Genomic DNA, 12,745 nt, shown 5'->3' with positions numbered 1-12,745 from the left:
AAAATGAGTATTTATATTATTTTAAATTTGGAGGAAAAGTTGAGAGTACCTACGTTTGAAGTAGTTTTTAGTTTACGTTGTAAAAACTGATCTGTCTTGCTCTACCCACTATTTGTTAATACGTATTTTTTGATTAAAAATTTAGCCACTCGTTAATCAAATGTCAAGGTTCTTTTTAAAATAATTGTGTCGCAACGAAGACATCCGTAGTGGAATCAAGGTAACCGAGAAATATCTCAAAGAATAAGCGTAACTAGAGCATTGCTGTATTCTTGGAATCAATGTGCAAAGCGGAGAGAAAGGTCCCGACATCCTCCTACTGATTGAAGCCTTTAGTCGCTGCGTAATTGGGAAGTTGGTTAATGACGGTTAATATATGAATGTTAAAAGTGTACTGACAAATTTACTGGACGACTTTATGCGTAAGTAACCTAATGATTATAGTCTTCTGGTGATAAAATGAAACGTAAATCAATGGGGATCTATCCTGAAGTTCAAAGAAAAATCAAATGGGATTTTTTTACCATGAAAATGTTGCTAGAATTTTTCAAAATTTAATTTATCGAGTGAATTGAATTTTTAAGTAATTTGCTTGTATATTTTATTTCAACAGCATATTTAAAACATTTAAATTGTACGGAACTCAAATAGAAATAATTGATGCAGGGTAGATAAAACGAAGATAATTTTTAACAATTCGAATGAATACTAATGAGTTGTATCGACGAATACGACATATTAACAAGATGAATAAACTGACCCATCAGAAAGCTCTCCTTTATTGTTTACTGCATGTTCATATTAAGGCACATTAAATTGTTAATACTTTGATAATTATTTTCCAACGGCTCAACGATATTTAGTGCAATTCGTCATGACTTTCAGGTAAATAGGCACTTTATATCCATAAGCCTTTATAGATAACAAGTAATAATTACTTCACAGGTATTCTAAAATATTTCACAGGTTTAGCTAAAGTCTATCCGGTTGCAAATCTTCGGCAGTTAAATGGTTATTTCCACTTATCGGCTAGCCGTGCGACTCTAGCGGCGCGCGGTTTTTTTCTCTACCAGTTCTGGCCACGCTAGTGAAAATAGAACACGCGACTCCATTTAAAAAGAGGCCTCGACCAAAAGGTATAGCGTCAGACATTGATTACGCTGCAAAAGGCAAACGAACCTTCCTAACGTTTCATAGGTGTAGACTAATTGTTGTTTGTATTTAATAATAAGGATAATAAATGCTGTAAGACATTTAAGGAAGTAAGATTTAAAAATCACAAAAGACACATCAAATTAAAAAAAAAAAAAACGAGGACACCAAAAGGCATAGCGTCATTCAGTTATTCCGCTGCGAAGGCGAACGAATGTTCCTAACGTCTGCCCACGTCCTTGTATTGTTTTCGCGGGCCGTTGCGTGAACTCCCGAGTGAAATATAGCTGACGTAGCGACTACTTATATTTATACTTGTATTTCATTTTATTTTGTCCGCATTACTTAATTTTATCGAGTCGCATGAGTTATGTGAGGCGGACCACACGCGCCGTGTTAATTACCGTAGTGAGTCCGCTTCGAAGCTGGGAGCTTTTTTTCATATACGAAATTCTAATAGGGGTTCTTATTTGATTGTTTTCATACTAGTTGAAGATTATATTAACATCAGTGTAATAAGAATCTATTTCAATATGTAAGGTTTATATCGATCCGATAAAAAATCTTACCTTTCAAATAGGGATGGGCAGAAAAATATATCAAAGATTTCTTTAACCGCTTTTGTTTTAACTACTACTACTGATATGGTATATTTATAAAAAAAGGCATCTCGCTTAGCTTTGAGATTCGAAAACGTGTAGGAACTCGTTTTGGGATAGGTTTTCAACCACTCCACTAACTAACACTAATTTATCAGAAATTAAACAAATAGAATAAGTACTTACGTATATGTCCACATAAACCGTTAAAACTTTCCTCGAATACCTACTTAATTTACAATGTTATCATTATAAATAAAGAAGTTTAAAGGGTTTTATTGCGACACATTAAACTGCAAAGATATGATCAGTCCTTGGAACACTTGAAACACTTTTACCTTCCCAGCAGACATGTTTTTTTGTGTCGATTGGTCAGCATGGCCTCTTAAGTATAATAATAATACGCCCAAACTAGACCGGGCCGTTGACCCGGTCGGGCGAAATGCGCGCGCGCTCCCTCCAAGAGCGCTAAGATATCGCTTCGCATCTCTGGATATTTTTTTTTAAATATTTTCGATTGCCTAAACATTTGATTTCTATTTTTTTTTAACTAAAATTGACTTAAATGCCTTTACCTAAATTTTATGGTACAAAAAAAAACAGTCATTTAGTTTTTTTTTTTTTATCACTGATTCATTTCGAAAAGTTTAATCCAATAACAATCATCATTAAATAATCTATGCTACTAAAAAGACAGAAAGACCTAAGAATTTTTATGTTTAATATTTAAAAGGCATATGTAATTTATTTATATGTTTTAAATTATAAGTTACATATTGTATATTATTAATAAACAAGCTGTCGCCCACGAATCCGTCCGCGCGGAATTAAAAAAAAACTTTATAAGTAGCCGCCTATGTGCTATTCAAAACTATGCTAAATTTCATCCAGATCCGTTAGCCATTCCGGAGATTCTTTCAAACAAACATCTATCCATCCATCCATTCATCTAAACATTCGCATTTATAATATTAGTAAGATTAATAAATTTAAATGTTATGACATTAATTCCAATTGGATCGAACAGAGATAGTAATTTGCCTCTGGACATAAAATTTCACAAACTTTGTTCTCAAAATTTCACCCATTTGACTACGAAGAGAACGTTTATACTAAGCTAGCTCTTCTTATGATTGCTTTAAGGTTTATCACTAATGTTTTTAATAGTATAAATGTTTATATTTACCTCTGTTCTGCCAACAAAAACTAATAGAAGTTATTGAACTTTTATCACAACTGTTTACTGCGAATACTACTGCATAAAATATGTATGCAGATTTAATATGGCATTCTTATTATAAATTGGATAATCTTTTTCGAAAGATTAATTTCGATTAGCTATATTTTAATCGAATTTATATTCCTCAGTGAAAATAGCGCGGTTTACAAGTCATTGCTAGCTAAAAAAATCATAAAATCTTTTATGTTTATTATATAGTAGTAGTAGTATTATTACCCTATTAAATCAAATACTTCAAGCCATAAAAATATCAGTAAACGAATACAAATATAACTACTCTGGTAGACATTAGGATATATAAATAATTTACATCGTGATTGAAACATAAAATTAAAACATTGAAAAATAAAGTTGGTTTAAAAATACATTTTCCCTTTAACATTTAAGTCTATGTGACACGAATATTTAAGTAGCAATCATCAATCTGTAGTAAATAGTTTTTATTGTTTCATTTAAAAGACATATATATTTTGATGGCCGCAATAAATTATGAATGGCGCTCAAATCTGTCGCACTAATAAGGTGTTAACGAGGGTCGTTCATTTTATGTGCGTTTTATTGATACTTGAGATATAATCATTTGCTACCTGACGGGATTTAACGATTTTCTTATTGGTGTCTTATTGTCAATGAATGAGAGCACATGTAGAGTTGTAGATATCGAGTTTTATGTGTAGCGACATTTTAGTGCTTTTAATGGTGTGAAGAATTTAAGATTTTTACCGATACGGATTTAATTTATTTGTGTAATGGGAAATTTGTGTTTTGATTATTTTGCTGAGAATAAATGTACTCCCCATATGAACAAATTTATTTATACACATCATAAATTAGATTATTGAACTTTAATTTTACTGGAGGTGCTTAGGACCTTAATCGTATTTCACAATAGTTTTTAGCGGCGCAAACTTACCTGCTATAGCCATCCAAGGGTAGAAGGTGTGGTTGGTGGGTTGGTGCTGCACTGGCTGTGCTCCGGCCGCGGCGCCCGGTAGCGCGCACTGGTTGCCCCAGGGCAGCGCGCGGCCAGGACTCGAGGACTCGCTGTATCGCGCCTCGGGCGTGCAGGCGGCGGGTCGCACGAGCGCGCCTAGCCCTGAGCCCCATTCCTTGCCGCCGTACCCGTTCTGCTGCTCGCCAGCCGCCTTTGAGCAATCCGCCTTGGCATACTGCTGCTCGCCCGCGTACAACTTGCAGGCGGCCGCGACTGAGGCATCGTAAGGCGAGTCCTGCGGGCGCGGCTGATGCAGCGCATGTGGCTGCGCGTACGTCAGGCCCAGCGGGAAACCGCGGTACTGGTCGCCACCGCCGCCGCTCTGGTGCACGCCGTGCGCGCCGTAGAAGCCGCCCTGCTCGAAGTAGGAGTTCATGTTGAACGGTCACCGGCACGAACGTCACTCGGTTGGACCACTTATGTCATCGCGGCCCCGCGCGCCGTGATAACACGAATTACTATTAATTTTATCGCCTATTAAACGTCACTCGAGCGTCATAATGGTCCTCGTCGGTGATAAAGTTTATGTGTTTGGGTTAGGAGCGCGTGGCGGGCTTCAGGAGCGGATCGGTTGCGGCGGTCAGGGTTGCGACGTCGCGAGCGAAGTTTGTGGGTGACGTGGGCCGGGTGTCGGGGCGACCGGCGCGTCTCGGCTCACGCAGAGTACTGCGAGCGCGGGCCGCGGGCGCCACGCGCGCCGCCCCGCGCGCCGCCTGCCATCCACATCGCTACATCGCTACCCAGACCATTGTTCCGTCCCCTTTTCGCTAATCACTATAAATATTATCAGTTACGCTCTCTTTTCTATTTCTTATCACTCCTCGAACACGTGGTGGCGATACAAAAACTAACCCTTAATTGCCGTAGTGGTCAAATTAAGAACATTATCTTTGATAAATATTACGGTAGAATGATAGATAAAACCTTAAGTAACTAATTGTGTTGACAATCTGTCACAAAAAGGTCATAAAAAAAGTCATTCAGTCAAAGACCAATAATATCAAACAGTAAAGTTAAGCCACAGAAGTCGTAAAGTCATAAACGTACAATTAGTGAAACGGGCCAGTAAAGAAAAGATTTTACAACCGCTCCTCGGCCGGGCCACAATGAGCGCAGTATCATAACAAGGTGCTGAATAGAGTGAGAAGTCGTAAAGATGATTATTATTTCTTCTACTACCTGTTTTTACGAGTGCTGTCGGTGTCGCTTTCGCTCTTGGCGCCGCGTCTGTTGCGCGAAAGGGACGATGGCGCTCCAGCGAACGCATGCAATCTTGGCGTAACGAAATGATGTATAGCTGTCCCCGTCTGGCGCAGCTCGGCGCGTGCAGTCGGAGCGCACTATTGAAGGGTAAACAATGGCGCATTATCGCAAGAGCACTCGGTTCGCGCGTCCAAATGAAGTCATCAAACGAATGAATGGCTCCTGGTACTGAGACACGCTCACATTTTTATTGCAGACACTTCTTTAAACAAATACAAGGCGATAAAAAGGGCGGGATGTGCACCACAGATTTTTTATTGTTCATACAATAATCGGCCAATTTAACGCCATAGAAATACCGATGCATTCGTTTATAGTTTTTTTTTTACAAATTATATTACTTATAATTTGCCTCTTAATTAAAGACAATTAATGCTCACAAAATGAATATAGAAATCGGTAATCAAATAAAAAGAGAGAACCAAAATATACAAGTCATTTTTTATAAAACAATGAAGTCAGATCAGCAAATAAAAGTTAATTTTTGGGTGCATTTTTATTTTAGTAAGTTCCTAAAGTTGTACTTACTAACTCCCATAGACATAATCATCTAAGAATAACGAAGCACTTGATATGGTGTTTTTTTATTTATAAATAATTTTAATTAAAATTGGCGACGAGGCCTGCATATCAACTAGATGGTTTAGAGATTGATTGACGGAATAACAGTTCCCACAGCCTGATAATCATTTCACATCCTGTCATGGGGGTCTTCGCATTAGATTTTCGTCCTTCAGATCGATCAATTATTCATCTTTTCAGTCATGACAGCTGAATACTTTTGACAACATACATTTTACTTTCCCAATTATATCGTACATCCTAGGCAATGATCTCTAGGAAGCAAACGTAGGGAAGTGGTAATATTCACACACTTTAAAGGTTTATCTGATAGGGCTATATACATATTAAAATCACTCGATCAAATAATTAAATGTTCATTACGAGCATAACCTAAGGGCACAGTTAAAGATCTAATGAAGTTGATATTTAATATGGAAAACAAGTACTCTTTTCAGATTTTGGAGAGTTTGGCGTGTTAATTGGATATCTCTTGTTTATGGTTTGTTTTACACCACACTTACAATATAGTACTTTAACTTTCCTATTAGTTTTTTAAACATGTAATGTATTTTTAGAATGACGAGTTTCGAAAGATTGCATCTCTATTCCTCTTTTGTTACTATTTCCCACGTGAATTTTTGTTTAGGGTAGAGAAGAATAAAAAACATAAAAATCACGGAAGTAAAAATAATATACAGAGTACTACTTTCGCATGTACAGATGCTTCAAAATCATTTGATACCTAATGCCATAATCATACTCTTATAAGACATTTTTCCACTTAGATATTTTCAACAAGTGTCCAATTAGAATTTTCTTGATTGGGTCCACCTATTGGTTGTTGATGGAGGTCCTAAAAAATTATGAAACTCGACTTTGAGAACTATTATTATATTCGTTTTTTACATTAGTAAGATAGATAAAAATACGTCCTAAATTTCCGGTGAACAGCATCTTACGTATTGCAAGGAATGGGTCAATGAATTGAATTCGTTTCATAATTATTGAATGTCCTGTTGATAATGTGATCTATAGGTAGTCTAAGATCATGGTACCAATGTAGTAGTTTTTTTGGGATTTTGCATAGAACTTTGTAGATACGTGTCCCGTAGACTTTTTGCTACACAGCTACAAATGTAGAACTACGTAGATGTGACATTTAAAAACTAAAGTAACGACTTTCATACCAATTAGGAAATCTTTTGTGATCTGCTATTGTGTTAGTAAACAAAGCAACCGAATAGCAATAGCAATAGATTTTATCTAGATTCTATAACTATTGTTATTAAACTCGATGTTTGTGGATAACAATAGTTTTTTATATATGGATTGCTCACTCGTTCTTTGTTTCGCTTCTGGTTCACATCAAATAAAAACATACAAACTCTAATATGTCATAAGTTTGCTGTCATACAATCTTTTTTTAACTGTTATTTAAAATAAAAAAATACAAAACATCTTCACAGATCAAATTGATAATAAACCGGTATAAAATATCGACGTTTAAGTACGCTAATAACCTGACTTAATTCCGAAAACGTTTATGTTAGTTTTATTAATAGTTATCATAATGAATATCTGCGATCCGCGATTAGCGATCTAATGCTAACGCAAAAAGGCATATCGCTACGGCGGGCAGCTCATTCGCATGCAGGCGTGAGGCGACAGATGGCGTACCGCAGCGCCGGCGCAGGCCACGTGCCGTAAACACGATTTTTACTACCACTCAAGTGGTCGTAAATGTGACGTGGATTGCGCCGTTTGTAGAGGCACTGTAAACACCGCACCGATTATTTCGTATACGCCGCCGGGGCTAAACCTCAGTTATAAATTGGAAAGTTTACGAGCGGCCGACGCGCGGTTCGTTATTATCCCGCGCTTTGGACGTTTATTGAACCATTATTGACTTGTTTAAAGTATCACTCGTTTAATAGAGATAAAGGAGTCGATTGTTTATGTCTTTATCGTGTAAGGACGTCCGACGTCTAGATGTCTACGTTCGCTCTATTACGGCGCATTTATGACGGCAATTCTCCTTTTTATAGAGCGTTCATGCTATTGCTATCAATCAATGCGTTTATAATACTCGCTTCAGATCCGACGCACTGCTTTATTTACGATGCGCTCCGGTAACTTGGTAATTTAGTTACGATGCGTCGGTGATTGCAAATCGCTTACTAATAGAATAAAATAAAAAGTACCTCATATTACTTAAGTTGTTTTATTTTTAATCAGTCAATGTAGTCTTTTAAATAAATAAAGATTATACTTTTTGTTCTAGCCATAAGTATTTTTTAAAAGCCTTAAGTTGAAGTTGTGTTGAAAGCTGAGCTTATAATTATGCATTTGATATTTTACTAATAATGGTGATATGACATCTAAAGCTCTCGAGACCATAGGGTTCAGGTAGATCCAGCGTCGTCTTATTGCTCTTGGTGCCATAACAAGTAGCATTGAAACTTGTAGTAGAGTTTTAAGAGCCCGATAAACGATCATATATTTGCGTCAAACTAATTTGATTAAGCACTAAGTAAAGCACGTTCTAATTTTAAACTCTGTACCAAGATATATCTGTAAAACAATATCATGAAAAGTCTAGAAAATTAAGGTATAGAGTATTTTTTTATAAAATAATAATTATATTATAATAACATTATGTTAGATGTTGTTCATTTTTAAATTTTACATGGTGTTTTGCCTAAAATTGTTTCAAAAGTAGCTCCATCTATGATTGAAGAAGAAAATAATTAAAATATTAGATTGAACAGACAATCATTTTGTGTCCTATGTTTTTCATACACATTTTAAACTGACTGAATATAATTATGCAATTAAATAATCTTCTCATTTAAATGCTATTACGACAAAAATAGAAAATTCTAATATCTGCCATCTAGCGGATCATAATAAAAAGTAGTTCACCAGACTGCTTGAAAAACTGTGATGAAATGACCTCGAAATTTAAATTATCACAAGACCAAGAACTTGAATTATATAAATAGAAAATTATTAATTAATTAAAAAAGCAAGGATTTTCGTATTACACTGTATTAACCAAATTAACAGCGACTTAAAAAAATATTGTTTATTACATGTATCAAAAACCGTAAACAAAAAAAAACAGTAATCCGTTCACAATAATTTACACTTTATAGCTGTGTTATCGCATAATGGAAATTTTTATTATTAAAGAGATGCCAATAGAAGTGCGATAACGCGACCGTAACCAAGAATTTTATTACTCAATTCATCATCAGGCAATATAAATTCATCAAGACACTTGTTAATCATAAAATAAATCTTATTACACAGTTAAATGATATTTAAATTGACGACAAGCGTTTTATTTTCGTCATAACAATAAAATTTATTTTTACGAGCTCGGTGTGACACGGTTTTGTTTAGTGTCATCTAGCGGGAAGAAGCAGGACTACTACGTTACGACAGTTAGTTGACGTCACTTGATGGCAATTCAGGTTTTACGACGCATTCAATGTTCGAATGAATGGAGGTGTTGTAAATGTGGATTTGAGGATTATGTTTATTGTAGTTTCAGTGATTTAACAGATTTTTTGCCGTTTTCCTTACTGAAACAACAGTACACAATAAGATAAAACCTTATTGTACTTTTTGTACAATACTTATGAGGCCTAGATATTAACCTAAAAATAATCGATTGACAAGTTTTTATATGTTTTTCCTTTAATGGAAACAACATTATGTAAAGTATGAGAAAAGGTAAATATAACTAGCATAAAAAAGCAAAGATTGATTCCGAAATTGAAATAAAAAGTGAATCTTTTGAAAGTATAAATTAAGTAAATCATTTTTGATTTGGTACAACGCGGGAAGGAAGGCCCTGCTAAAGACCAATAATTTTTCGTAAATCATTTAAAAGGCATAATAAATCCATTAAAAAATCATACTAAATTCGAACCTACATTAAAAGTAGTCAAATGTAAATTTTTACACAGTTATTGTTTTAGTTGTCTATTACTTTTTTCTACAGGAAAAAAAACTTATTTTGTGAGAGTTTATAAATTTTATTTCTAAGATTAAAACTGTTGAAATATTAAAAAATAAATAAAATTGTAGATATAAGCGCGACCCAACAACTTACTGACTGCTTGGGACCTGATCTGGCAATGCACACTACAATAGTTCCTACGCATTCTAACCACATTAAAACTAGACTAACTTTGCATAAGTGTCCTACTTACGCACACGCAATTCATATAGCGCTATCACATTCGCTCGCGATCGTCAAAATGGCCTCCAAACGAGATGTTTTGAAGGAACTCAAGCCAACTTTTGTTGCTTGTAATGGGCGGAGCGTTCATGCTCAGGAACGTATTCAGCACTTTTTATGCATAAAATTTAATTTTTGAACATAATTCCGTTTGTGTTTGTACAAATTGATGTCCGGAAAATAAATATTTTTATGGAAATGCTTATGGAGAAAGATTAAGGAAAATACTCTCGCACCGATGAGTTTAACAGTTTTAGTATATTAAATAGTAGTCTTGAGTATTATAGTGATACGAAGTTCTTGGAGATGTGTTTTCAAATAATTTGCGTCTTACTTCAGACGACCACAATTACTATAGGAGAAAGATAAATCGCAAATTTTTTTTTTAAATAACTCAAATGAAGATTTTTTTAACTATGAAAATATTTACCTTAAATTGCAATAAAGAAATGTAAAATTTAAAAACAATTTTTAGCGTTGAGGGTAATAAAACTGGAATCGACATTAGTTTAATTCAATTAATAAAAATATTAATTAAAAAATAAATGGTTTCCTTTCATTGCACGATTAAATTTTAAGAGCGAATACGACCCTGTATGACAGGATTTGGATATGGCGACCGATGCCGCTAGTGACGAACGGCAATAGTGATTGTGATACTTTATAAAGTGATTTTTTCAATAATAACGAGAAATTTATATAAAAACAGTTTTGTATCAAGTTGTGATTCAGTCAACGGGTGTATTAAAAGTTGTGTTTTAATATAAATATGCAATTAAAGCAATAATATTGAACAATGTGTTTATATGCGTCCGCCATTACAGTTCCACATCGATGGGCGTGTAGCTGTCTCTTTTACTCTTACGTAAAAAAATGCGATGCAAGCTAAGCATGGCGATATTTGATGAAAAGGTGCTATTTTTTGAAACATTCTTATTGATTTTGTATAGTTTTGTAATGAAAATCCTTGCTTTCGTTAAATTGTAAAATGAAGTTTGTTATTGTTAGAGGTTTTATTGAAGAATTTTAATGCAACAGCTGTTTGAATTATTTAAGAGGCAACCTACAGAGTGTTGATAAATTAAAAATTAACCAAATAATTTGTTAACTCTATGATTTACTAGTGGTTAAGAATTAAATGTAAAATAAAAAACTATACATATTAACCTATAACATTGCGTCAAATTAGTAACAATCAAAAACTAAAATCATAAACTTCTGTTTGGTATTCTGCAAACGGAAACACAGATGCTGAGTCCGTTCCGAATGGGGTTATTATTTAATGATATTTAATATTAAAATTGGCACACATTTTAAAAGGAAGTACACAAATATATTAAACTTAATAAAAATAAAATTAATTTATTCACAACTCTTATAAAAATTACGTTCTTATATATTTGAAACTTTTCAACTGTGTAGAACTGTAATTATGAAAATCGTTGGTTGTTTTATTTGTCGTAGTAAAATATATTTTTAAATACATTTTCCGAAGTACTTAAAAATACTTGTAATATTATGATTATTATAACCTTGCTAATTCCTGATATATAAAATAAGTTAGTAAATTTAAATAGAAATTGGTTATGGCCCAGCAAACAATAATAGTTAAAATAAGTTCTGTTTTAGCATTTATACTGTATTAAAGCGTACAATAATCGGCAGAGTTCAGTTAGAACAAGAGCTTTTGGCAAGAGAATTGGCTTGGCGTTGCCGCTATGAATTTGTTAGTTCCTCTTAGAATAACTTATTATTATTACGGATTTTAATAGTATTATGCATATTCTGCTAAAAAATGTAATCTAAACTCTAAACTGTAATGTGGGTAATCTATGTTTAAAGCTATTAAATTTGGCAATATTCTATATTTCTATTTTCTGTGTTAGGTTTTTGCTTTTTAGAGATGACATAAATCTATTAAAAAAAACTTTTAACTCTGCATCTTTAAATTACGAATTTGTTAAAAGCAATTTCAAGCATAGTTTGCTTGTTAGTTACGCCACCTAATTTCATACGTATTTATTCATAATAATTTACAAGCAATCACTTACTTAGCCGCTTGTTAGGCGTTTAAAAATAACTAAGGCAGCATGTAGCCCAGGGCGGTGTTGCAGCCACATTAAAAATTGATTGGGCAATTTAAATTCGGAATCACGTGCATCTCCACACCACGGCGCGCTAATTTTGCTCACGCACTACAAAAACCATCACATCGTATAGAGCAACCTTAACACAAAGGTCTTGCCACAATATACCTAAACTTTTCTTTCTCGTATAACTTTAATTTCTAGTCCAATGTATTTTAACTTGAACAAGAATTGTCCACGAGAAAATACCTATTAGATCTTCACTTATGTCACTTCTATAGTAAATAATCTAATAGTTACTAAGAACCAAAAAAACATTCAGTGCTTAGTTGTCACGTACATTTAACCCTTACTAGTTTTAATGCAACACAGAATATAATCTGGTAGAGACCAATAATAGTTCATTTGGCACGTCAGGAACAAGGCCATATATTTGCCCTATGTGCCAACTCAACCGCGTATAATTCTATTCAACCGAATATTCTGCCCGACGTCTTTTAGTTTTATGAAAATGTAGTTTCGTGTAAACTTGGCTTTACGTTTGACAAGGAAAGGTAGTCGTGTTTCAGGAACAGTGTTGCTGGCTAGAATTGAGCA

The 12,745-nt window shown here is 34.4% G+C and overlaps 1 protein-coding gene across 1 annotated transcript in view; it reads right to left on the bottom strand.

Annotated features, from left to right (window-relative positions):
* LOC106711855 (homeotic protein ultrabithorax) overlaps window positions 1–4,634 on the bottom strand; it is a 110,647-nt gene extending 106,013 nt beyond the window's left edge. Inside the window, exon 1 of the mRNA XM_045679442.1 lies at window positions 3,905–4,634. Coding sequence (XP_045535398.1) covers window positions 3,905–4,361 — 457 coding nt within the window. The 5' untranslated portion in view covers window positions 4,362–4,634. The remainder of the gene's footprint in view (window positions 1–3,904) is intronic.
* Between the last annotated feature and the right edge of the window lie 8,111 nt (window positions 4,635–12,745).

The sequence above is a fragment of the Papilio machaon genome, chromosome 9 (genome assembly GCF_912999745.1).
Source record: "Papilio machaon chromosome 9, ilPapMach1.1, whole genome shotgun sequence".
Classification (NCBI taxonomy): Eukaryota; Metazoa; Arthropoda; class Insecta; order Lepidoptera; family Papilionidae; genus Papilio; species Papilio machaon.
Note: the sequence above shows the minus strand (reverse complement) of the source record. Positions and strands in the feature narration are given on the sequence as shown.